This window comes from Narcine bancroftii, chromosome 1 (assembly GCF_036971445.1).
Source record: "Narcine bancroftii isolate sNarBan1 chromosome 1, sNarBan1.hap1, whole genome shotgun sequence".
Classification (NCBI taxonomy): domain Eukaryota; kingdom Metazoa; phylum Chordata; class Chondrichthyes; order Torpediniformes; family Narcinidae; genus Narcine; species Narcine bancroftii.
In genome coordinates, this window is record NC_091469.1 from 409,465,764 (window position 1) to 409,493,284 (window position 27,521).

Genomic DNA, 27,521 nt, shown 5'->3' on the forward strand with positions numbered 1-27,521 from the left:
TTGGCTCAGTAACAACAAGTGGCAGAAAGCAATTTCCCAGAATGGGAGGGGAATGGTCATGCTTTCCAAAAAGAGTACTTTGTCTTTTTACATATGCCACATTTATTTGAAGGATTAAGTCACAAGACTTGATACAATGTACAAGGTTGAAATCTGCAGACATAATGGAGGGCTCCACTGTGCATCTTCCCAAAACTTGTAAGCCTATAAAGGACCAAAGGGTGGAAGTATGCTCAGCCACACTGTACACATGGACATGACAAAATGGCCTGACTGTAAAAATTTTAAATTTAGACATACAGCATTGCCACAGGCCACTTCAGCCCACAGGTCTATGATGTCTAATTTACACCCCATTCTCTCAGGATTCAAACCCCGGCTGGCACTGCACTAACCACTATGCCACCCAACAGCAAGAATTTGGTTTGTGACAACTCTCTTGCTACTTCAAAACACAGAATACTCCAAGAGTGCTGCAGTTTCAGAAAGATTTCCTGGTATCAGCCGTTAAAAAAGACTTCAACAGCAAACAAACCATCCTTCGTAGGTCCTATGCAGGAGGCATCTTTAATATTCAGTAAACTATTGTACAGTATAGCAGTTTATCAATATGCAGGGACTTTATTGCTGGTCAAAATATAGAAATACACCATTAACTAAAAATTAATTCTTATAACCCTTTACAACTACGAAGACACTGTTAAAGAATTCCGTCACATCACATTTTTAATCTAGGGCAGAAATTCAATGTTCCACTGTTACCCAGGCAAATCAGTAGGTTCCAAAACTTTAATGTATTTCATTGAAGCATTTTCCAAAAATGACATTCCAACAGTCCATCATTTTGTACATTTTCAAGTTATTTTGTAAAATGTATATCTGATCTTTTAAAGGATTACATCAGGATTTTCTCTTTTCAATAAAAAAAACAGAACTCTAGGACAGCTTCAAACAGCAAATACAATCCCATGACAAAGTCAAACACCATGTCAAAACTAATGAATATTGGCATTTGCATGTTCAAAAACAACCTGTGCTTGGTAATTAAAAGATCACCATTAAATTCCAGCCCTGTTGTGTCCTTACATCAAGTTACGAACTACATAAATCAGTTCAAGCAAGTAGCTTTTAGAATGGCTTTCCAAAGCAGTTAGTTATATAGCCACAGGAACGATCATGCACAACTACCAAAATCCTAACCCCACCCACCCTCAAAAAAAAATTGCCATAACACATTGATTAAAAATTTTTAGACAGTTGTCCAGCAAGCAGTAGAATCTGGTCAGTAACGACCTGGAATAAAAAAAACAATGAATGATTACACATCAGGTAAGACTTATTATAGGTACGTTAATGATTAAGTAACAGTGAGCCCTGTGTTCAAATCTACTAGTTCTATATGGCAACAAGTGAAATTTAATTCTCAACTATTTACAAGTTCTTTTGGCCCATCAAATGTATACATAATCTCTCAACATATACTGTACTATCCCCCTACTTACCTCCTTGCTATACATTCACATATTCCCAATTCCTCCTCTTTCCTCTCCAACAATCTGCCTGTCATTAGGGAAAATTTAGGTGTCTATGAACCTACCAATAGAACTTCAAGATGTAGGAGGAAAGCAGAGGACCTAGGAGAAAACCACATGGTGACGGAGGGATATGCAATTCCACACTGGCAGCAGTGATCAGGATCAGACCTGGGTCCCAGAGCTGAGGCACCAGCAAGAGTTTAAATACAACCAATGGAGAGGGAGCTGGGGAGAATTTTCAAAGGGCTTATAAACGAAAGTTGTGTTTAAGGCTGAGTTAACATGGTTTCTGTGTTAATCAGTGCATACAATTTCAGCAAGTTTTTTTTTAAAAAGAATCTTTAAAAGGTTTGCTGATACAGTAGATGGATTCCAGTTCTTCCCTTGTTAAAGGGCGTATTTGGCTAGTAGGAAAATTGTTTAAAAAAAATTGCAATCTGAAAAATGTAAAGAAACTAGCAACAAACCAAAACTTTGGAAAGTTCTGTCACGGCAGAAAAGTCTTTAGGCTCACTGCTCCATATCCCAGGCTTATCTTGAAAGGTTTTACTCTAAATTATATTGGGAGTTGAAATGGATACCATAATGAAACTAACTATAATTAAAACAAGTAGTCCATCAAACCTTAATTATTAAATGATCTTTTGTAGGAGAGACAATGTGTGCGTCTGCTGCATGTGAAGTGTTTGCAGTTCAGGGACTTCAACTCAAAGGTGATGAGTTGGAATTAAAGCAATGGACACTAATGCATCAAGGAATGAGAAAGTTACCTGTCAGTTATGATCCTAGAGATAATCACAACCCTTAGGAATTATAATTTGACTACAAATGTACAGGTAAACTAGAAACTGGGGTTGAAACCCAAGTATTTAAACTCAGCCAATAGATGAGAACAGAGACTAGAAAGATGACCAAATTTTCGACAAAATTATATTGATACTGATATGGCTAGTCTTGTAGGTTCTACTGAGTAAGAAGCCAAGGTCTCAATTAAAAGGTCAAAAGGCAAGAATTGCCACAACATATGCAAATTTGTATAGTATGCTACTAAGATTAGAAATTATGACTTAGATTAGTTTTGACGAAGTTCCAGCAGACAAGTGGGGATGGACAAAGTTGTCTCATTAGGCTCTTTCCGGTGGCCAGAATATCCCAATTTAAAGCTGCATATTCTACCCCTATGTGGCTCTCGGGGTACCCACCTGAAAGAAGCAGGAGGCGGCACTGAAGTGCAATTTCTAATTCTCCTCCAGGAGGGATAATGGCCAGAGCACTGAAGCCCCCCTAGGCACCTGAAAGCATCTGCTAAGGGGCGTGCCGGCCACCCCTGCTCCGATGTTCCAAAGGGCCAGGAGCTGCAGTGTGTTTCGAGGCACCTCTCCTGCAGCTGTCCCTTTCAGGTGGACAGCACAGCACTTTTAGGGCTGCCACCTGAATGACCATTCCACAGGCCTGCACCTTAAAGCAGCTATTGAGTAGGTTTCACTTAAATTGGGCTTGGATCAGTATTGTGACAATGCAATAACAAGAAATTTAAAATGCAAGAGTGAGTGGCTAAGGTAAAGGAAAGTTTAAAATTAAACATTTAAGTAACAATACAGAGTAGTGTATGTAAGTGAATAGTATGAAAAGAAAGTAGGAAAAGTATAGACAATGGAAAAAAATGGTAAGATGGAGATTTCAAAATGTATGCAACATTCAGAACAAGAGTAAAATTAAGGCACATATAGAAGTTACAAGTCTAATCTGATAGCCATTAGAAAGCAAACAACAAGAAATTGAAGAGCCTCAAGAGGCCAGACAGAAATTAATAGTTGGCTTTGGATATAGACATTGTGGATGTATTGGTTGTGATCTTCCAATATTCCCAAGATTATGGAAAAGTTCCAGTGGAATGGAAAAAAACAAATGGAATCCACTTTTCAACGAAGGAGACAAAGAAAACTTTTTTTTTGCCACTGATTCCAATGACAAGTGACTAAGGAAATAAGACATTATTTAGAAAATCCTTAGGATCTAGCCAACAATCAGATAGGTGATCTCAAAGCTTGAGGAATCATACGATTCATTCATAATTTTCATATTGAGTTTTAATTTGCGTAGACACAATACAAATAATTTAATTTTAGTACTTACGTGGCGAATAGGAACGAGACCTGGAGCGCGATCGATATCCTCTACTATAGTAAGGTGATGGAGATCGCCTTCTACTGCAATTAAATAATTAAATAAAGCTCAACTACGTTAAATTTATTTTGGCAGCCACCCATTCATTGCATACTCCATCCAGAAAATTTATGTGGCCACATTCAAAAAGGCTCATTGTACACATTATACACTCCAGTTGTACAAACTAAAATGCAATTAATTTTCTAGTTAAATAGCTTGATAGCTAGCATTACCAAAACAATAAACTTTTGTATAACCAATTGATTTCCCATCTCAGGCAGTTGCAATGGAGTTGGCAATGCTGAAGGATTTTTTTTTAAAAAAGAGCAGCAATCTGAAAAAAGGAAACAACTGCAAAACTTTTAACATTTCAGAACCCTAACATGTCCCAATAGCAAATTTTACATTTAGACATACAGCATGGTAGCAGGCCCTTCCGACCCATGAGCCCAAGCCACCCAAATAACCTACAACTTGTATATGCTTTGAAAGGCAGGAGCAAACTGGAGTGCCCAGAGGAAATCCAGACACAGGGAGAATGTACAAATCCCTTAGTGACAGCTGAAAACCCAGGTCATTGGCATTGTAGTGGTGTTGTGCCAACTGCTATGCTAACCATGCTCCCCTTCCTTCTCCTGATGATACCTCGCATGATCTAACCAAATCTCCATTGCAGGAAACATTATGGACAAAAATGTAGAAATACACAAACTTCCACATTCTTCAAATTACCTCTCATTGCAAGTTATTTATATAAATAAAAGCATTCAGTGGCAGAATATCAGAATGGGCAAGAAACAAAAGGAAATTGCTGAATCTCCAGAAGGAATGATTATTACTTCAAGTTTATAGAGAATGAAAAAACTGTCCAGGAACATATCGGAAAAATTTCTAAACTGGACAAAAACATGGTGAATCAAGATATTATACAATAGAAAGCTGCAATTTGTGATTTTTGCTGTTCAAATTTATGGATGACCCTGAGAATGCCAATAACTGAAATAAGTCATACAAGAGAGTGGCAAGAAAATCAAGCAGCAACAGGGAAAATATAGCTAATCTGTTAGGTATTTGATTAACATCACCTTGAAGTAGTTATTGTTGAAACTAAAGCACTGTACATATTTTTGCTTTCAGTGGCATTTATTCAGTAGTTGCAAGCTCTTATTCAAGACTATAAACAGTATCTATCCTCAGCTCACTCCACAATAATGTAAAATGCTAATTTGTGGAAAGAAAATAGAATATTTCAGGTCAAACTCCATAAAGAACTGGGAAAATTGGAATGCAAATTAGTGTTAATTTATAGGGTAGGTGGGAGAAGGGATGGATACAAAAGAGAATACATCAGACTGGTAATTCAGGCACTCTACATTTACAGAATCATCTGATTAGCACATTAATGGAAGGAAGAGGTGAGAGGAGCATGAAAGAACAAAATTTCAGGTCACATCTGCTCCTGTAACTGGACACTGCTGGAAATGTCATGAAGATCAGGCCCAATCCAGAGAGGAAACTGAGTTAATATCATAGAGAAGATGGGAAGCTTTATATTTAAATAGAACATTTTTGTTGAGAATTATGTATGGGAAATGTAGCTGTTTTTAAACAATATTATTGCTTTTCAAATAAATGCAACAAACAATGAAGTCTCGGTAACATGATTTAGACTGTTAACTACAGAATACTTACCTGTACCGATAATCATAATCCCGATCATCGTATCGATCATATTTGTCATAACCCCGATCGTAGTAGGAATCCCGTCGACGACCTCCACCACCACCACCTCCGCTGCTGCTAATTACAAGGAATAAGATTGCTTAATTACAAAAAACCCAGAATAGAAACACAAGAGTTTTAGAATCATACAAGTTCTTTTCCTTACTGAGTTGGTCTTCCCATGTAGATTCCAGGAGTAGGAGTGTGGGGTCTCTTTGTAATAGAATAATCCACACGAATTCGTCTACCATCCAATTCCATTCCATTAGCACGTTCCATTGCCTGCAGACATAACAATATTAAAATGGTATTCAAATTACAGTAAAAGTTCCCTAGTGTCCCACTGAATAAACCTGTTAAAGTTATTCATATATGGGAACTGAGTGATGCTGGCAGTGCCAACCTTTAATGCTCTTATTTAACTACCACAAAAGGCAATTTTTTTGCATCACTGGAATCTTGGTGAGACTAATTGCTGACCACTTCCAATTTCAGAATCAATGAGCCAACTAACTTAATGCATTTGAAGTCTTGAATAACAATTCAAATATCATAAAAATGCACAATGCAACTCAACAATACTAATTGAGCTATTAAGCACAAGAACAGTCCTGAACATGCCAACAACATTGCTCATCTGAGCTCATCCCAGTTGCCTGCTCTTCACTGCACCCCTCTTTCCTAACCATTACTTACCAAAATGCATTTTAAATGTCATAGTTGTATCCATCACTACCTCGTATTCCATATCTGAGCCATCCTTTGTGTGGGAAAAAGATGCACTACGGATCACTTAAATCTGCCCCCCACCACTGCATTTTAAACCTAAGCCCTCTAGTTTTTAGCCACTTCTACTAGAGGGAAAAGGCTATTCACCTTATTTTTGCCTTATCATTTGTATCCCTTCAAATTCCTATGTTCCTGGAAAGAATATCTTCCCCTGCCCAGCCTTTTTTAATTCAAACCCTCCAGTCCTAGTAACATTCTTATGAATTTTTTTTGTTGCATCCTTTCTAACCTTTTAAGAGGTAACCATGGGCAAATAAAACAAGGACTTGTCTACAATCACAAAATAAATGACCATTAGAGCCCTCAGATTACCTCTTTGGCATCCTCTAGTCTTTCAAAATAAACAAAAGCAAATCCTCTTGAACGACCAGTCCGCTGATCATAGACGACATTGACACCTGCCAATGGTCCATAGCGAGAAAATACTTCACGAAGATCCCGCTCAGTTGTGTACAAACTAAGGCCAAAAACACCGAGACAGGTGTTTGGATCTGGATTAGCCTGGAAAATCAATATCTGTATTAGAAATATGTAGAAAAGCAACCTAGGAACTGTTTTTGAAGTCAATTATTCTCTGTGAAAGTACTCAATGAGTTGTAAACCTAATAAGGGCACAGGACCCAACACTGCAACAAGGCATTTTCTGCTTGAAGCAGTTCAAAGCTATAGCACAATCAGCAAATTTCATTTTCCAAGAACAGTTCTCGATTTCCATTCACTCTTACGACCTGAGATTTAAGACTAAGAAGATAATTCAGGAAAGCAGCCAATTTATCTCAAAAATCAGACTTAAAAGAAAGGCAAAATACATTTTCTGGTCTACTGAAGTCATACAGTATGTTTCTGCATATCCAAAAAGCTAGAGAACGGAAAATTTTCGGCTATTATATTTTTTTCCAGTTAATGGAATAAAACGGGGGGGGGGGGGGGAAAGAAGAGAAAGCCCAAACCAGCACAGTAGTTATCAGCTGCTGCCTCCCTGCCTGGGAGGCCGGCTCTTGCCTGGGAGGCCTCTGTCCTTGATGATACAACAGAGAACCAAATACAGTGGAGGGTCAAGAATAAAAGAGAGGAGGGAGTTACCCAAAACAAGGGCAATCAGTGTTCTAATTTTCTCCCTATATGCTGCCTGAGGCAACATTCAGCCAGCCTGTGTCTGCTTTCCTGGCTGTTTCTAAGCTCTGTTGCTATTAAAAACTGCCGGCACTGTCAGAGCCCCACATGGTCAAGGTGGGCGATCATTTTTTTCAATTTGTGATGTTAGACCAGCACCAAAAAAAAAGTTTGCTTAATAGAACTCTGCGGTTAACAGAATTTCAGATATGGGGAAACATACTGTATATACAAATCTTTTACTCTGTGTGCCAGAAAACCTCGAACCTGTGAACTCTGCAAAAATGCCTCATTGTGGTGGCAACATCAACTATTACAAAAAACAAATGCAGCAGTGAAGATTTAGCAATCATTACCTGGTTTGACTTAAGGTTCTAAAAGCAACTGCTCTCTGGTATGGCTTAGCAAGCCACTCAGCTGTACCAACATGATCTTAAAAAATGTTATTTGCAGATGTTTGCAAACTGCAGCAAAATCAATCACAAGAGAACTTTAAAACAAAAAAATTCCAGCTGTAACTCAAGCTGATAAAATTGAACCCACCCTGATATTACATCCTACAAAATGCTACCAAGCACTTAACTGTATATAAGATTAGAGAAATTGGATTCTTTCTGTTTAAAAGTGGTATGTTCATTTACAATGTAAATGGAAAAAAAATTTATAATTCAGCAAGATAGTTGGTTGGCATTTAATCATAATTAGCTAGAAACAATTGTTAAATATAGGTGGTTGAAGGCAATAATTTTATGGTCAACTGCAGTAGTAGTATTGTACACAAATGAGAGCAATTATACATGACAACTGCGAATCTGTAACATCATCTGTTTTAGTTCACAGCTTTAGCAGTAAAATCTTAAAAATCTTTTCAAGGCTTAAATATCTATTTAAATGGCTTATAACATGTCCCTTGGTTCCCATCTCCAAGCTGACATGCTTCTATAATTAACTGTGCAAGGACACCAGAACATGGACACATCTGACCAATAGTTAACCCAAATTTCAGATATCTGTTTATGTGAAATTTGTTGTTAGAATAGCAAGAGGTCAAACATGTTGCTATAGAGACTGAGTGCACAACACATCCATTAGATATCTGGAAACAATTTGTTTGAAAGTAAGTTTTTAAATTTACGTTTTGAGAACCAAGTTTGCCTTCTTTCTTCCCATATGCTGCTCGCCTCCAGGAATCATCCTTCATCTGGGATGACGGGGCAGTCCTGGCAGCTGACTTCTCCACATCTACTATCAACGTTCCTCCGTGTTTCGCTGACAAATGGCCCGTCTGTAGGACAAGATGGACGGGATGAGTTTTCCCCTCCCATAAAGGTGGAGTGCTCCACTATCAGGTGGCATACTGGTCATCAACTCAGACAAGACTGACAAAACTCTTCACAACTGTGGCTGGAGGGTGAGACTCTCCCAAAAAGCTTATGAAATAAAAAATTTTTAAAAGTGGGTTGTGAAAACAAAGTCAACAGAGGCCAAGCCAGTAGTCCAAAAATATCACAAAAACCCAGTGTAAGAAAAAGGCACAAGGAATAACGATTAAATACTAGATTTCACAGCATTAATGCAAAGGTCTCAGAACTTTATACATCCTGACAAACTTAACTAAATTTATATTCTACAAATGTACATGCTCATCTGCTCAAATAACCACTCACTTGTGTGGATCATCACTCAAGTCACAAGAGCTAGTAGCGTTCCAAACTGAAACCACAGCTCAAGAAAAAAATAAAAACACAAACAGATTACACCAGTATTTTAAAAAACATTTGTTTCATGAAAACATTTCAACATGTGGCAGTTACCAGGTATTCTTTCACTCCCCTGAAAAAGAAATGTCAACCATATAAAACTAATGCACTGCTGAGGGAATACATCATTCACCTATTGTCATTGGGACAACACTTGTACTTCAGTACAGTAACCTACTCTACTTCCTGCATGGCGTCTTCGGCTAGACATTGGCGAATGACTACGGCTTCTTCTCCGTGATCGATACTCAGGTGTGTAAGATCTGCTACGGGATCGCCTTCGGTGTGAATGGGAACGCGATCTGGAGCGTGAATAACGTCGATGTGAATGTCTCCGTGAGTGCGACCTGGTTAAAAAGAATTTTAAAATTTTACGTTCATTCTAGTAATTTAATAGCCAGATATACACAACAACCACTCATGTCTTCATGAAAACTGATGCTCTTTCTCATGCATAAAGCAAATAAATGCACCAAACCTAAATTTAAGCAAGAAGTACAAGTGAAAGTACTCAGTCATTGAGCATTGCAGTGAATCTGCAACCCACAGCTGTAACGGGCAAAAGAAAAAGCTTGCAGTAGCCTGGCTATCCTATCTGTTCACAAAGGAAATTAGGTAATTAGAAAACAATTAGGGCCGTACATTTAGTCCAATGCTGTAACAGCACCAATGACCAGGGCTCAAATCCAATGCTGTAAGGAATTTGTACATTCTCCCTGTATTTGCATGGTTTGCCCTGGTTTCAATGCACCCTTAAAAAACGTACAGGGGTTGTAGGTCAATTGGACCTGTTACTGTGTTGTATGCCTAAAATTTGAAGTATATTTTAAAAAATGTACATTGAATGCTTTTGAAAGATTTCCCAATCTGTAACAAAAATATCTGCCAGAGAAACATAGAAAGCCAAGCAGCATCAGTGAAAGACAAAAAAAAGTTACCATTTCAGGACAGAACCCTTCAAGCCCTGAAACAGCCATCATCCTTTCTCTCTCATTGAAACTGCTCAACTTGCTGAGTTCTTCCAGCAGATTTTTTTTCCCTCCAGATTCCAGGATCTGCAATCTCTGCAGTGTCCCCATTCAATCTAGAAACCAGGCCACCTACCCTAAATTTCTGCAAACACCGAAACAGAAAATAACCTTCCCAACAAATGGTCAAAAATCTTACTTTTTGTACTACTACATAAAATTTCACAAGTGCATTATTCTCTTTACCTCAATATCAGGGATTATAAACCACTGAAAAAAAGTTTCCCCCCCCCATCTGTATTTACTCAGGAAATAGGAGAGCCCAACATCAGTAGAATGCAAGTTATTGGAAGGTGTTTTAAGAGATCGGATGTCTAATACAAGTATATGGATAGTCAGGGAAGGATTAGGGACATGACTTTTTGTGTGGTAGGTCATGTTTAACCAATCTGATGAAGAGTTTTTCAAGGAGGTTACCAAGAAAGTAGACGAAGGTCGTGGATGTTATTGACACGGACTTCATTAATGCCTATGACAAAGTCCCATATGGGAGGTTAGACAAGAAGGTTCGGGATTCATGGTGAGTAAATGGGATTTAATGTTCCCTTTGTGGAAGAAGCCATAGTGGTAGTAATGACTTCCTCTCTGACTGGAAGCCAGTGACTAATGGTGTGCTGGGTTCTTTGTTGCTTGTCATCTATATCAATGATCTCAATAATATGGTAAATTGAATGAGCAAGTTTGCAGATGATACAAAGATTGGAGGTGAACGACAAGGAAGGTTTTCAAAGCTTGCAGAGGGATCTGGACCAGATGAAAAAATGGCAGATGGAAATTAATGCAGACAAGTGTGAAGTGTAACATTTTAGAAGGACAAACCAAGAAAGTACATGGTAAATGGTAGGGCACTGAGGGGTGGAGTAGAACAGAGGGATCTAGGAATACAGATGCACAATTCCCTGAAAGTGGTGTCATAAGTAGATAGGGTCATAAATTAGCTTTTGGCACATGGACCATTATAAATCAAAATATCAAGTATAGCAGTTAGGATATTTAGGTAAAGTTGTACAAGACATTGGGGAGGCCAAATTTGGAACACTGTGTGCAATTTTGGTCACCTTACTACAAAATAAAATTGAGTGTAGAAAAGATTTACAAGGATGCTGCCTGGACTTCAGGAAAGGTTAAACAAGTTAGGACTTTATTCCCTGTAGTGTTGAAGATTGAGGGGAGATTTGATAAAGGTTTTTAAAATTATGAGGGGTATAGACAGAATAAACATAGGTAGGCTTTTTCGACAGTGTAGGTGAGATACAAACCAGAAGATATGGATTAAGAGTAAAAGGAAAAGGGAGAAGTGAGGGGGGGGGGGGGTGGGGGGGGGGAGAAAGGGGTAGACATTAGAGAATTTCTTCAGAGAATCAGTGGCCAGGTACACAGATGGGAGGGGTATGGAGTGATATGCAATGGGTGCAGGTCAGTGAGACTAGGCAGAACAATAGTTGGGCACACATTAGAAGGGCTGACGTGCTTGTTTTCCAAAAAGTTGAACTTCAGGGTTGAAGTGTCATAATGTTTTATGGTTCCAACTACATTTCTGTCTAATTTCAGTAAAGACCATTACATTCTTCAGCTTTATCACATTTCATTTGATATTTCTCAATTACAATAACTTCCCTTTCCCTCAATGTGGTTCTTCCTCCAATTTATTTTCTTGTACTCTCACCCTAATTCATTCTTAATCATCTTATTTCACCAATCATTAAATTCAATCATTTAATTTTCACCATCTTCAATATGATACCAGTGGCAGTCATATTATTCTTCCAACATTCTCTTAAGGGACTGCTTCATCTGCAATTTCCTGGTTCACACTTTCATCCTCAAGAATGCCCCCTCGCCTTCTCATAAATGTTTAATGCTGATCCTTTTATCTGGGGATCTAAATTCTTCTTCCAAGTGAAGCAACAATTCACTTACATTTCTTCCAATTTATTGTATTCATTATTCACAACACATTTTGTACTCACTGGAGAAAGTTAACACTGCTCTCCGACTGGACTGCTTTATAGAATGCTCAGTATAGCATGCAAGGGAGATCCTGTGCTTCCATTTCCCAGTCACTTTAATTTTTCAACTAAGTGACCTGGATTTTGCCGTTACAGGTCATCTGCCATTGAGGCAAGATCTCAATATGGAATTCAGTAATTTAAGGTAAATACATTCCTGGTTAGATATCTAACTGCTAGGTTCCAGCTTAAGAGCAGAGTTTAACTCTGCATGGATGTCGCTTGTCATGTGTTTCCTTTATTTCATTGGGGTTCAAGCACCTGCAGTTTCACCTTTACAATCCCCAGTCAATTGTACAAATTTCCCGACACAATTTTCAGGAAGTGATTCCAATTCCATCTCCCCCCCCCCCCCCACCTCGTTATGTCTCTAGTTTCCATGTGCCACCACCACCCTACATACAAATGTTCCTGCCAAAAACAAATCTTGAGCACCCCCTCAGACCACCAATCTAGATCTACCTGTGATCTCCATTCTTTTATAGGTCTTTTGTTCTCTCTTCCCCAACTCCTCACTATGAGCTTACACATGTTTACCACGTCTTTCCCCAGTTCTATAAACCACTGACAAAAAAGTACTACATCTCTTATCTAACCCAGGTAACAGCATTTTTATTTTGCTTTACTGAGACACTACAAACTACAAACAGAAAACACAAATTTAATTCTCAAACAACGATTCATAAGATAGTTAAGTATTTTTTTTAAAAAAAAACATTACTGATAATGATCAGTCAAATAAAATCATTTGTGAAAAGGTCACTGGATTCATTTTTTGGGAATGCAAAAATAATATTCAATTATTGGAGATTATCAGAGCAGAGGCAATAGAAAAAAGACAGTATTTAGACACTGTCTGGTACAAAAACTATTTCCATGCAAAGATGAATGCCATGCACAACCACTCCAAATGTTCAAAACGGTTATGATCCAGTCAAACATTTCTCTTACACTTAATAAATTATCTATCCAGGCAAGAAACCAAATGACAGGATGTCAAACTAATTAAAAACAGGCAGATTGTGGCATTGAGTATATCTCATATGGAAATAAATAGATAGCATGATGACCACATGATACATGAGCAGAAACAGGCCATTCACCCCATCAGGTACACTCCGCCATTCCAACATGAGGTGATCCATTTTCCTACTCAGCCTCACTCCCCTGCCTTCCTCATAACCTTTGAAATCTCAACTAGTCAATTTCTGCCTCAAATACACCGCTCATGGTAGCAAATTCTGGAGTTCCACCACTCTTTGGCTAAAGAAGCTGTCAGACGTGACTTAAGCAATTACAAGTAGGGAGCAGAAAGAAATCTTCAATTAGCCAAAAGAAAAAAAATTGTACTGGTAATTAGCATCCATGTGAAAATTAGCAAAACATCTACAATTACAATTCAACTTCGATTATCCAAAATCTTCAGTTATCCGAATGTTTTTTGATCCAGAAGTGATGTTTGTTTGGCTCTAAGAAGTTTTCTTGGATAATTGAGGATTTCAGAAAAATCAGTAATCATCATTTATCTGAAAAATTCTGAAGCCAAAATAATGTAATTTTACCATTGAAAACTTTTGGATAAATGAGGATACCCTTAGAAATATTAAATTATTTTTGGAGCCAAACTAATGTCTCAGGTCGAAAACATTTTGGAAAAACTAGAGTTGAATTTTGAGTTTTTGGTGTTGGATTTATCTTATTTTGTTCAGGTTTCATTTTCGAGAGAATTAAACATTATTTCATGCTTAAAAAGCCTCCCATTATTATTATTTATTGTTTTGTTTAAACACTGCTACAAATGATTTGCTGTTGCTTCTGGTTTGGTTTTTAAAAAAAAATTACCAATTAGCTGAAAATATCATTTATCTGAAATAGGCCTGGTCCTGACCATTTCAGATAATTGGAGTTGTACTGTATATTCATATGAGCATTAAAGAACCTTATTTTGAATGAAAGGCACTTACAACTATTGAGTAAGTACTCACCTAGACTTGGACCTTGATCGCGAGCGAGATTCTGAACGCTTGGAGGCTCTAGATGGACTGCGAGACGCAGATCGACTTTCTGATTTTGCACGGCCACCACTTCCACTTGGAGATTTTGATGGTGAACGGGACTCCTGGTATGACAGAACAAAGCTATTTATTGTACAACACTCATTATGAAACTGTTTAACTTTATAGCGAGCATCTATAATTCAGATATTGTTGCAGGTAGTAGCAGAGGGACAAAAAGGTATCCTTCACTAATGTCATTTTGGCCCCTGATAAAGCACAGACAACTTCAACCCATAGCAAGTACTGCACATTCCTAAATAATACAAATTCCCTACAAATATACCTAATCACCAACATTCTATGAAACTTTCTTAAATAATCATGCATTTTATGCTAAAACTTGGAGCATACAGACACGTGAACATAAACCATACATTACTTAACCTAGGACACATTCAATCTTCCAGATTCTTTTAATTTTCCAGATTCTTTTAATTTTCCAGATTCTTTTAATTTTAGTTCACTCTTGCTTTCTATTTTCTTCATTTCTTCATTTTCAGAGTTTTCATACTCCGTGTATTCTTCCCAATTCAAACAATTCATTAATGCCTTAAAAATGCAAGCTCTTCTATCTGACCAATCTTCTGTTCATTTCTCATTCAAAAATTTTCTGATTTCTCAAATTTTTCTGATCTGCAATACTCGAGATTAGCCTTCTGTTATCTTGATTATTCTTCCACATTCTTGGAAAATACTCTTCCATTTCTTCAATATTAACCTTAATGGAAAAAGAACATTCAGTAGGATGAAGCATGGGATTACAATCTGCTGGATTTGTACTATAGCCTATCTTTCTAACTAACACCAGCAGGTGTAATAATTCCATCACTTTTAATTTAAAAAGCCCTTTCATAAAATTCCTTCAACAGATATGCACTCCTTTGATTTTTGTGTTAAACTTTTAAAATGTGTTACAATAAGGAGTATTTGATTAAATCAAGAAACTTGAGTTTGGAGTTTTTTTTTTCCTCTTCCCTACTTCCACTGCCAAAAAATGTGTCAAAAATATCTGAACTGCACTAGTCTTGGACAGAAAATAAAGATAGAATTAAAAGCATTTTCCAGTTATTAATTAATTCTGATTAACAATCAATATTCCTGTCCTGAATAGGCAAGATTGCAATAATTTAATTTGTTCAAGGGAATGGTAACAACTCTCACCCAATTAGTAAACGACACTATTTCCCACATCAATAGATCATAACTTTACACCACTGCAATCCAACCTTTAGTTCACACCATTGCCACATTTCCATCTGTTGGTCATATATATAGTTCAATATTTTAATCTAGCCTTTGTAACTTTGAAGTAATTTAATTTCAGTTTACCCCAGCACCAATTTCTCAGATTAGTGACTTGCAAAATGGAAAATTGAGACATGAACAAATGGATTCTCTAAAATCTGTTTAAACGGATCAAATTCAACAAATCAAATGTCTCCTGTGTATCTTCATAATTAAAATTGTTTTTTAAAAAGTTACTACAGCTAAGTTAGCTATTGTCACTATTAAAGATAAAGCTCAGATTTACCAATCAATAATTAAGTTTTAGTCATATGTAGTTATAACAACAATCCTGATGTAATCTGGTGATAAAAAATTTTTGCAAAATAATACCAATCAATTGCATCTCAACCAAGCAAAGTGACATCAATCTATATATCAATATGCACCCATTTCAAATTACCATTGCAAGAGCAATGAAACTAAAATTTTTCAAAATTGTCAGCCTTTTGCAAGCTTTACAGTTACTTGTGTCAATACTCAAAATTTCAGCAACCTAGTTAACCACGGATGGTGACTCATCTTGGGAGAGGGAAAACTCTGACTTCAAACCTCCGCTGCCTTGTGGCTATACCTGGTCACAGGAAAGTAAACCCCGAGGAAAAATCTGGAGTCAAGAGTTCCAAGGCAACTTTAGAATTGCTGTACCCAGCAGTGCAGGGCAACTCCTGCAATGCTGCTGGCACCAAATTGTATCAAGTTTCATTGTTCCTTTGGAACTGTCATTAGCATGGAGAAGGGGAATCCTCACTACACGGGCAAAGATGGAGTTTGATATCAACTCTGTGCTCCAGAGAGGGCACTTCAGCTTGGGCCCAGTACCCATGGTTGACCAAAACCAACTGAGTTTATGCAGAAAACAAATAAAATGCACTTTCTGAACAAGATTTGAACTTAAACAGAAATGTGCCATGTTACTTATTAGGCACCAAAGTAGCTGGAGTTTTTTTTTCTTTAACCTTTGGTAATTTGTGTTCATTAGTTTTTCTTTGCAAATGCAATAGCCATTAAGTTTGGATTTAGAAATTAATGATAAACCGATGTAAATATCCTCAATTCTAAAGTGGCCTCTCTAATATCACCAAAATGGCCCAACACAAAACAGTTTACGGAACATGGATCAAGGAAGAACCACAATAACAATAAATGCTTGGAAATTTGTTGAGATTTTTTTGAGGAAGGACAACTATTGGGATCTGAGGGAAACCTTTTCACCCAGTGGTAAATTACAGGAATATACTGCTTAAGAAAGCGAAAAGTAATTGACAGCATTTAAGAAGAGCAGGTGGCTGAAATGCGTTCTAGGTGCTGGAAGTCGGGATTTATACAGATGGGCGCCCACTGAGGATGTGGTGAGCCAAATGGCCTGTTTCCATACGGTACAATTATGATAAACTGACCATTTCAGGCCCAGAGGTTGCGTCAATTATTTCTCATTAAAATCTTTAAAAAAATATAAACCAAACTTTTTCTAACCAAATAATTTCTCATTAACTCACTGATCTTTGCTAATTGCCATCACAAATGTAAAAGAATGCTCCCAAAACAAAATTTACTTGATAGCAACTTCAAGAATTCTACAAATGTGCCAAGAATGCAGTAAGCCTCTTAATGTGAGCTTCACCTCACTGCAACTCTCACTGTGAATTCTGAATAAACGTATTATGTCCACTGTCAATGACCTCACTTGTGTTTAAAACAAAAAAAAACCTCAAGATCTACTAGTTCCTCAGCTCACTCCTTATTCTGCTTTAAACTAAAATAAATTATTAAGGAAACCTAATGTTCAGAGCAGCTTATGAGATCATACATAAGACAATAGAGTAAGGATTCAGGTATAAATGTTAAGGTTATTGAAAAGGAGCAACAGGGCACTAAATTGGGGAGGAATATAGAAAAGGAGAGCTTGTGAGCAGGCCATTTAGCATCTTGCCATGGCTCTGGTATCGTACAATATTGTGGTCCCTTTCTCAGGACCCCTCTACTACACATGCAGTCTATGAACAGATTAGTTTGGATCTGTGGGAAACAAGAGTGGAACATGAGATTCTGCAGATGCCATGATTGCAGTATAAACACAAAACTACTGGAGTAAAGATATATAACCAATGTTTCAGGTTGGAGCTCTTTGAAGTACAGAAGTTTCAACTGGGGAAGAGATTTAAGCTTCAAGCCAGGAAACCCTTAATATGTAATAACCCATTCCACTATTTCCATATCAAAAGCTATACTGTAAAATCCCTGCCATCTGACACCTACGAGAATTGCGGATATTGAATATGCAAATTTTATATACTTTAACAATGCCTAATATTCCTGCATTAAGAACATATTTTTAAGACAAAAGACAGTGCAAAATGTAAGGTAACTTGAAAAATCAGTTTTGCCATTCTTAATAATGCAAAGTTCACTTTAACAATGTAATACCCATAATTTACAAAATTTAAATTCAAACCCCAGTCGCTGGTGCTGTAACAGCAGTGCGCTAACCATTACGCTAACTGCGTCTACATCATAATAAACCCCGCTTCCCAAGTTTATAGATAAAGCCGTATAAATATACTTAACACTAATAAAGATAAAGACTCTTACTCAGCAGGGATAGGGACACATTTGGGAGAGAACCCCAGTGGCATCGGCCAGCGCTTCAAACACAACTTTATTGAAACTTTATTCAAATGGCATGACCGGGGCACTCCATTGGGTGAATGTTTGCTCCCATCTTCTCCAAGGGGTTGATGTTGCCTCAGAAAACATTTACTATTAAAATTTTAAACTTTTATTTAAACATTTAGATATATCTATCTATTTAATTCCTGCATTTATTTTGCCAGTTGTTTGAATTTTGAGATACTGGGGTTTTACTGTACCCACCTCTAACTTGTATGCTATAATGCCTCTGCCTAGCGCCAATTGATTTCCACAAAATCATGTCCTGAAACATGCATTCTCCAGATTGCTCTGCTGAGCATTGTACTGAGCATATAAAGTATCTAATCAGTAATAATTCTGTAATCTGCCAGAAGTTCCTCAATAAAAAGACCCATGCTCTGTTCAATATTAGTGTTTTTTAAAAAAACAGAATACAGAATTCAATTAATATAATGCCCTGTTCAATATTAGTCATCATTTTTAAACTCAGCATGCTTTAGTAATTTCAGTATTTCGACTGCTAAAAATCCGTTTCTAGCTTATTAGCTCTGGCTCAATAGAAAATTTGAAGACCGTCACCACGTGACATGCTAGTTATCCTTACTTTTTTTTAATATCTTGTTCAGAATCTAGATTATCTGTGGAATTGACAGTAAATGTTCTAATTTTAACATCAAAAGAAACTTCAATTAACTTTTCCAAACTGGGTTCTGCAGAAGAAATGGGTAGTAATAATTTTTTCTTTATATTACTTTTTACCTGTGTCTTTAAATCTCTGTGTTTCTGTGAAGGTTGCCCTGATGATAACAAAATAAAATGGAGTCTTGAGGCCTGATGTCAGCAGCACAGAAATCAGTCTTCAAGACTCCATTTTCAACCAATGGGACTCAGATTTCTTTTGAAGCAAGGCTGGCCACATTTTAAAAATGTAAAATGAAAGCTATGCCACGTGTGCAGTACAGCTGGAATGGCTTTTGCTTACTAGGTTTCCCCGTCCCTCCGAATGGGGCAGTGGTGTTGGAACTGGTGATGGAGTCTGCGTGGGCACTGGAATGGCATTGGCCGGGATCAGAACCTTTGTCGATAGAGGTGTTGGGGGCTATGGTATGTTTGCAGTCAGGGTCACCAGCAGAGGTAACTGTGGCTCCAGCACCTTGATGGCAGGAATGGGGTTAGCGATGGAAGCTCGAGTCTGTGGGCATTTGGGGTCTGGGAGGTTGGTGATATTTGTATTTGTATTGACAAAATAATCAAATTCTGAAGAAAAGGGATTTTGCAAGCACTGCCTCGGAGAGCTCACCGTTTAAGAAAAATAAAATTTAATTTAAATTAAACTTAACCACGCTCAAACCAGAAGTTGACACCATTCTAGCTCTGGCCATCTTCCTATTTGTAACTATGGGGTTCCGCAATTTCTAAGTGCTCCTTAAAAGGGTTCCACGAGCTAAAAGGTTTGGGAAGCCCTACCTCAGAGGAATGGAAAGTAGCTCATGCCGCAACATTTATTCAAGAGAAGAAATAATGATAACCCAGGTGGTGCTCAGGGATTGAATTTTGGCATCTGGAAAGTCATGACAGATTAGGACAGCTAACACACTTTGTGAGGGTATTATACCAAGTTGTTTTTTTGAAAAGGTGACAAAGATGGTTGATAGAAGCCTGGAGACGTGCAGAAGCAGATATAACAATAGCATTCAAAGAGGTTTCTAGATAAATGGATGAATATGAAGGGGATTACATAGGTTTAATTTCAACATCACATTTGGCAAAGACACCTGGGACAAAGTTCCAGCCCTACACTGTACCATTCTGTGTTGTCAGTGCTGGTTAAGATGTGATGCAAGTTTTTCACATGAGAAAAATAAATTCACCACTTATTTCAGCTACATTGTACTCATTTTTACTATCAATGAGGTAATTCACGATATTTTCATGCAGAATTTCTCCAGACCTTAAGTACCACCATATTACTACTATATCATATGATGAAGGAATTACAAATACAAAATGAATTTTTGCCTTTCATTATTCAGGTGCACAAGAAATTAATAGCCCCATGTACCATAGTAATGGTTTTCAAGTCAAAAGAATTAATTGTAGAACTTTTACCCACATTACAGGGAAGAGTAAACTCTGAAAATAACGCAATAAACTCTATTTTATTGCCGACACTAAACAAAAGATTGTGAAATGTGCTCATTTGACTGAGTGAAAACATTCAGTGCATCAGTGAGCACATTAAAATTACTGATATCCACCCAAATATCCCAAGCTAGATACCCTCCTGTGTTTCTACCATGCCTTGTCAGACTAACATTCAAACACATGAATGTTGGTCTACATTAACAGAGGTGGGATTTGGTGATTTGATAGATTTGTGATCCAATCCTTGTTCGATCAAATTTCAGTAGCAGGGAAATGGATGTTGAGCTCTCACGTCATCAGGTCCTTCTCAACCTGCTGCGGCTTGTAAACCGTAGGATTCCTCACCCAGTCAGAGACAAACAAGATTCTTCCAAATAAATACTGAAAATAAATTAATACCTTCTGTTCCTCTCATCAACCATGCTCACTTACTGCCATGTCTACCCCTCTTCCTGGCATCTAAAACCTGACAAACTCGAGAACAGCCATTCTTCAAGGAGGGCCTACAGCCTAGCCGGCCCCTATGGGCCCCAGCACATTCAAGTAAAAGCCCTCATGTAACAAATGATTTTTTTGTTTTTTTAAAAATGTACTCAGAAGTACAGAAGCACCAAAATTTGCTTTATAGCAAAAGAGCCCATAAACTTTGAACAGAGTCCTAAGGGGGTCAAAACCAAAAAAAAAATTGAGAATGGCTGCTCAAAAATACACCACCAGCTTGGACTGTCTGTTCCAGCTTCTTTGCTTCCGAAAGCCTCAGACATCAGACGTTCTAACAATGCTGGCCACTGATTCTTTCACGTTTGCATATTCAAGATTGATTTTTTAAAAAAAGTGTCTTGATCTTAAATTACAAGACCTATTCAACTGTTATCCCAGAACAGATAGATTCCAGGTTACAGGGGCCCTGACTTGTGAACTTTTAACTTTAAAAAATGTTTAAAAATTCAGATAATTTTCATAAACAAATTAAGCTTCCCTAACTTTAAATGACCTGTGAGGCAAGTCAAATGATTTGGAGTTACTCAGTGAGGATCTAGCCTCTGAGATGGAAGTGATATTGGTTTGAATAGCTGTGTCTGCTGCTCATGGAGATGGCGGTTAGGCCTGCTCTTTGCCAATAGCACAAACTGAACAGACTTAGTAAGGCTGGCTAGCATTTGCTCTTCCCGCAACCGCTAATTTTTCCATTATAACAGCTTCTACAATCCCTTTCCACACATCATTTTCATTCATTTCTAAAATTAAAAATTTGGGTTACAACAATTCTTAAAAACGGAAACAGTTTGTAACCTATTAACTGTAAATGCTATCTTACAATAAACTCAACGTCTGATATCATCTCAGTTTTCAAAACCTCATTCTACTTTTCAAAGTTATGGCTTTGATTCAACCTCTTGCCTGCTCCAGACACACATCAATATAACTGCGCTCATCCCAAATTTAAAAGTCCACTATTTGTGCCTTTATCCAGAGGCTCAAGATGTGAGAATACTTCCCCTCGCACAAGTCCAGTTCTCATTCCTCTTTTATGCTCTCTTTCCACAAAGTTTTAGTTAAAAATAGGAACTTCTGCATCAAACCCCCACCTACAACCTATAACCCATTAATTGATGCACTACTCCAGTTCTAAGTCAAAATTCAGAACAAACCTAACTGGGGTCCTTGCTCACCCATTGACCCCCCAAAAAGTGAATTTAAAAATTGTTTTCCTCTTTATAGACCTACTTTGAAAAAGGGAAAATTTCATATTTTCAGACACCCCAAATAACAAGGAAATTTAATAAAATGATGGGAAATTATGCAACAATAATGACCAACAATATTAGAGGTAGTGGACATTTATGAATATTTATGCCTCAAATTATGATAAAGTCTTTATGAAACATATCTTTTTAAAATATTGCAGGGGAAAGACAAAATATATTGATTGGAGATGTCAGTTTTTTTTAGGATCCAATATTGGATAAACCAATGAGAACAGTAACAAGGGTGAAAGCTGCAAAAATGACATCATTTATGAAGAATTTAAATTTAATTGGGTACACAATTCACATACAAGGAAGGACTTATTTTTAATGTCTGCCCAGCTACAAACTAGAGTGGTAAAAAAGGAGTACTTGGTAAGACTTTTATCAGACCACTTGCTTTTAACATTAACAATTACAGTAATGGAAAAGCAAGAAAGTATGTATATAGATGATGCCTTAATGCTACATTATTAAAAATAAAGGACTTTTGTGAATTTATTAAGAGACAGAAAAATTGTGTGAAAACAATCTTCCTTCCAGTGACATTTTCTAATAAGGGATATGCTTGAAGCTTATCTGAGGGAACAAATTATTTTTTATACTAAAATCTTGAGAGAATATGCAAGATTTGGAAGGTCTAGAGGAGGATATAATAAAATTGGAAAATGAATATCAGATATCAGGAACACAAAAATTTAAAATATTAAAAACTTAAAAAAAAATTATAAACCAGGAGAATGGGCACATAAAGTGTCAACTTGGCAGGTTAAAGCAGAGGAGTCATCCAAAATGATAAATGCAATAGAAACAGAAACTATAATATATAATCAAAATGAAATAAATAGTGCATTTAGACAATACTGTGAAACTATATAAATCAGAATTAGGAGATGAAAACGAGATGGAAGAATTTTAAACAAATGGTGAACTTCCTAAACTAGGAGAGGAAAAATGACTTAGATGCACCTTTTCCAAGGGAAGAAATAGAGAAAGCTCTGTATACTTTACAATCCAACGAGTCCTTGGGGGAAGATGGGCTCCCCTATAGACAATTTAAAGATTCGTTGAGGCCGCTTTTGATGGATGTGTTAGACTAGGCAGTGGAGACAAAGACCCTCAAGGAAACTTTTTCAGCTGCTATAATTATAGTTCTAAAACCTCATCATGCAGACCAATATCACTCCTGAATGCAAATTATAAAATCCTAGCAAAGGTACTCGTCAACAGATTGGGTATTTTCCAAAATGAATACACCCAGATCAGGTAGGGTTTGTTAAAGGAAGACTAATTTCAAATAGTCTAGGTTGATTATTCAATAATACATATGGCAAAAATCAAAGTTGAATCCAAACATAATTATTTCTTTAGATGCAGAAAAGGTATTTGACCATCTAGAATGGTCTTTCTTGTATAAAAGATTGGAAAAATTTGGCACAGGTAGAAAATTTATAAATTGGATTAAAAACTCTATCATAAGCTAAAATTCTAACTAATAACCAAATGTCATCTATTTTTCCATGGAGTTGATCAAGTAGCACTATTCATCCTAGATATTGAACCCCTGGAAGAGATTCGGATATTTAAGTGCTTCAAAGCTAGATAGGAAGAACATAAAATTAGCTTGTTTGCTGATGATGTGCTATTTTATGTCTAACCCAGCTGATTCATTGATAAGATTACAAACAATATTAGAAAAACATGGAAGAATATCAGGATATAAAATAAAAATGGCATTGCAAAACTATGATTATGAAAGATATCAAAAAGGTAGCAGATTTAAATAGAAGGATGGAATTAAATACTTAGGAATAATGACAAATAATTTATAGAATTTATATATGCTTAATTATATCCCCTATTAGAAAAAAATTTAAAAAAAGATTTTCAGAAATGGAAAGATCTGTCTCCATAAGATATCAAAAAGTGAAATACTCCTGTTGTGGTTCTCTTGTCCTGTTCTTTTTATTTTCTTGTGTTTGTAGGGGGTCAGAGGGAGGTAGGGGATATATCACGTATTGGGATTGAATTTGAAACATTGTGATTTTAAATTTTAAACAAAGTACATAATTTTTAAAAAAATGTAAAGGTCTGCCAAGTACATTAATATAAGGGTAAATTGAATTTAAAAAAAAATCATGATAATGCCATATCTCTTCCAATTGTTGCCTATTGCACTAACAAAAAAAATTACTACATAATTGTATAAAACAATTCCTATGGAATAACAAAGTACCAAGAATTGCACTGGAAAAGTTAACATGGGATTATAAATTGGGAGGACTTATTTATCAGCACAAGCATGATTTCTATCATCTTTCTTTGAAGAACAATCCCCCTTCCTGGATTCAAATAGGATTGAATTCAACAAAGGAGACAAGGAAGGAATTAGTCGAATGTTAATAAGTCAATACAAAAACAGATAATCCTATATTAATACATATAATTAGAATATGGCAAGAAATAAATTAATGTATCAGGAAAAGAAAACAGGTATTAAGACACCATTATGTAAAAATGTGTTGATAATTGCTATAGGAAATAAGAACAAGAAATAAGTAGGGAGTACCTAATGGGACATTCTTTTGCTTTCTCCAGTTAAGATCGTTTTTAAGAAAGAGGAGGAAATCAAACTTTGTCCCACCTGAAATTAGTGAGATGGAACTAATGATTTGGCTGGGAACATCTAAAATTTTATCTAAAATATACTTTGCCCTCCAGAATGAAAGTGAAAACCAGGTTTACAGAGAGTGAGAGATATAGGAGTTCTATTTAGGAGGTGCAATAATGGAAAGAAGCTGGTCTGATTGGTGTTTGGAGAGTATGACATTAATTATAAATGTACTACAGATTAGTACAATATAGTTTCCTACACCAATTATACTTCACACAACAGAAATAGGAGCGTTTGTTAATATTACGTTGTCGTGTGCAGGTGAGAAGAAATAGGAACATTTGTACATGCTTACATGGCTGTGTGTTAAGGATATTACTGAAATACTAACAAGGGTAACGGAGTGGCCTTCGCAGATGACCCAGAGCTTTATCTTTTGGGCAATTTTATTGAAATAAGTAACAAACTAACCAAATTCCATATTTCATTTGTTAAAATAGCTTTAACTGTGGCTAAGAAATGCATTGCAATTACTTGGAAATCTGACTCCCCTCTACAGATAACAATGGAAGACAGATGAACAGTTGTATGAACCTATGGAAAAAGACCATGTCAATTAAAGAACAAATATAATGCATTTATAAAAATATGGCAACCATATTTGTATTATATAGGGGCCCAAATATAAAAAAAGGTGCTATTATTATAAAAATTACAAGCGATCTCCCCAATGCAGATATTCTTTTCTAAAGTACAGTAAGCTCCGACAGTGTACGGTTTTATACTGTAAAAGGGGAAGGAGCTATTGTGTTTTGTAAGAAAAAGTTTTAGTGCATCTCTTGAAAATGGAAAATTTTGAAATGTATATTTATGAAAAAATATATTTTAAAAATGAGAGATATAATTTTAACAAGTAAATGCATGAAGTTGCCCTGGGCCAATTATGAGCTTGAATTCAAAAGTATAATCCCTTCACATAGAATCTTGCTATAAAATACAAGCAATCTGGTGCCCTCACATTCAAATAGTACAGTAATATTCATAATTTAAATTAAAAAAATCAATTTTCTGTTGCACCCTAGGAGATCTTTCATCCAATCCAATTATAGGTTCAAAAAACTTTCAACGTGTACTTCCAATTATCTACAACTTCTAGTTTTGAAACTTGGGGTCAGACAAGCAGAAAGTTAGTTGAGAGCAACAAGCCTGTGCAATAAATTATTTGAAAGCAGTCTTAGGCTGGATTCCCCCAAACTCAGGTAAATCCATTTCAGCATTAGCGTTCTTAGAGGGAAAACTTAAAGGGCAAGAGGTGTGGCACATGCTTAAAGTACAGGGAAGAAAATAAGACAATTTCATGTAGAAAGGGTAATAAATACTTGTATAAAACAGTGGTATATTGAATAAAGGACAGATAACACCCTGTAGCTCGAGTTCTTTTTCAAGAGTTGAGACCAACTACTAACTAAAAATTTACTCGCTTGATTTTTTTTAAATTTCAGAAGGTAAATTTCCACTGGGTACTAAAAATGGAGCAATACAAACATCCTCAATTAAATCACTATCCTAATAAACGTTAAAAAAAAACCGAATTAAGAAATATAACTGTAAAATGTAAACGCTAGCAACGATTCACTCTGCAAAATTTTCCTCAAATAATTTCTATATTAATCATATTCGCTCCCTACTCTAACCACCGGAAACTGAATATTAACCAAGACAGAGTAATGATCAGGAAAAGTACTTAACAATTACGGCCTAAAAAGGGCCAGGCGTCATCTCAAAACCTTGAAGACAAATAACCACCAGTTATTTCCTGGATTTTTACGCTGCCTTCGACCGCCATGAAAATACGCGCGCTTTTACTTTCCTCCTGTGAACATGTTCACTGGCTTAGATTCCAGGCAGAACTATCTAGCGACACAAATTGGCCCATTACCCGGGGGGGGGGGGAGGAGGAGGAGGAGAAGGGGGCCGCCAGGCTGTTGGAATGCGGCAAGGCGAAAACTCGTGCGCCTTCAGTGGGACCGATCAGCAGCACAGACCACGATGTATGTGCGAGAGGGAAGGTCGGGGTGTTCAACGGCTGGTCCGAATAGAAGCCAAATTAAATTGGCGAACAGCTTGGGAAGGCGCTGGCGAGAACGGGACGAGAAATCGGCGCCGGCAAAAGATGGAGCTTCTAGCCACCTCTACGTGCGTAACCAACTCTCTTACCTTTTATTACCATGAAAAGAGAACGATGTTACTCACAGGTTCCGCTTTAAGTGGTCGGGCTGCTCCGCGCCACCCCTCCCCCACCCAGCTTCAGCGAAGGCCCTGTCCGCCTGAAGCCTCATTCAGCAAACGCCCCGGGGGCCTATGCCTCACCAACCTCCCGTGATTATGTATTTTGTTTTATTTTCAGAAGCAAAAACCTAAAAATCCACCCGTTCCGCTCAGTTGGTGATTTTCTCGGTTCGATGTACTCACCCTCCCCTCGTAGGCTGCCTCGTCGATGTCGCTCATCTTTGTTCGTGAAAATCGCGAAAGTATGGACGTATACCTGTGTATGATATATAGTTATCGCGCAGAGAATTTTTTTAAAAAATGGCCTGAAGTATTTTTTTGTCGTGGCGCGCTGCTCGACCTCGCTGCAGCTTCTCTCGCCCGCGATCCCCGTCAATATGGCGGCGGCGCGGTCGTCTCCACCGAGCCTGTCCTCTGTGACGTCACCGATCAACAGCCTATCTCCATGGGAGCCTGCAAACCACAAAGCTTTGCTTTCTCGCTGCATTCCCAAAATTTAAACCCTCAGCGACAACTGTCGGGAGACTGCAGCAAACACATTTTATTCATAAAATAAGTGTTTATTTTTTTTTTAAAAAAACTTTGTCCCGCCTTTTCCGACCAAGGG

At 37.1% G+C, this 27,521-nt stretch overlaps 1 protein-coding gene across 4 annotated transcripts; it reads right to left on the bottom strand.

The window, feature by feature from the left end:
- Positions 1–537: 537 nt before the first annotated feature.
- Positions 538–27,313, bottom strand: tra2a (transformer 2 alpha homolog). 4 transcript variants are annotated; one of them, XM_069913890.1, is made up of 9 exons: positions 27,098–27,312; positions 14,111–14,244; positions 9,267–9,435; positions 8,464–8,613; positions 6,528–6,716; positions 5,593–5,708; positions 5,397–5,501; positions 3,672–3,745; positions 538–1,293 (listed from the first exon to the last, which is right to left on the bottom strand). In XM_069913890.1, exons 1-9 carry the CDS (start codon positions 27,131–27,133, stop codon positions 1,283–1,285), a joined length of 984 nt encoding a protein of 327 aa, XP_069769991.1. In that variant the 5' UTR covers positions 27,134–27,312; the 3' UTR covers positions 538–1,282. The 4 variants fall into 4 exon arrangements, with proteins under 4 accessions (XP_069769991.1, XP_069769989.1, XP_069769992.1 ...); XM_069913888.1 differs by having other exon boundaries at positions 5,397–5,504; positions 27,098–27,311; XM_069913891.1 differs by lacking the exon at positions 538–1,293 and having other exon boundaries at positions 3,661–3,745; positions 27,098–27,313.
- Positions 27,314–27,521: the final 208 nt, after the last annotated feature.

Bases quoted from the DNA above. Each gene is read 5' to 3' on its own strand.
- tra2a (XM_069913888.1), bottom strand. From the start codon at position 27,133: ATGAGCGACATCGACGAGGCAGCCTACGAGGGGAGG. The intron at 8,614-9,266 runs GTAGGTTACTGT...CTTGTCCTACAG, and splicing joins GACGCCATGCAGGAAGTAGA to ACGGGCCATTTGTCAGCGAA. The intron at 3,746-5,396 runs GTAAGTATTCTG...ATTTAATTGCAG, and splicing joins GATTATGATTATCGGTACAG to TAGAAGGCGATCTCCATCAC.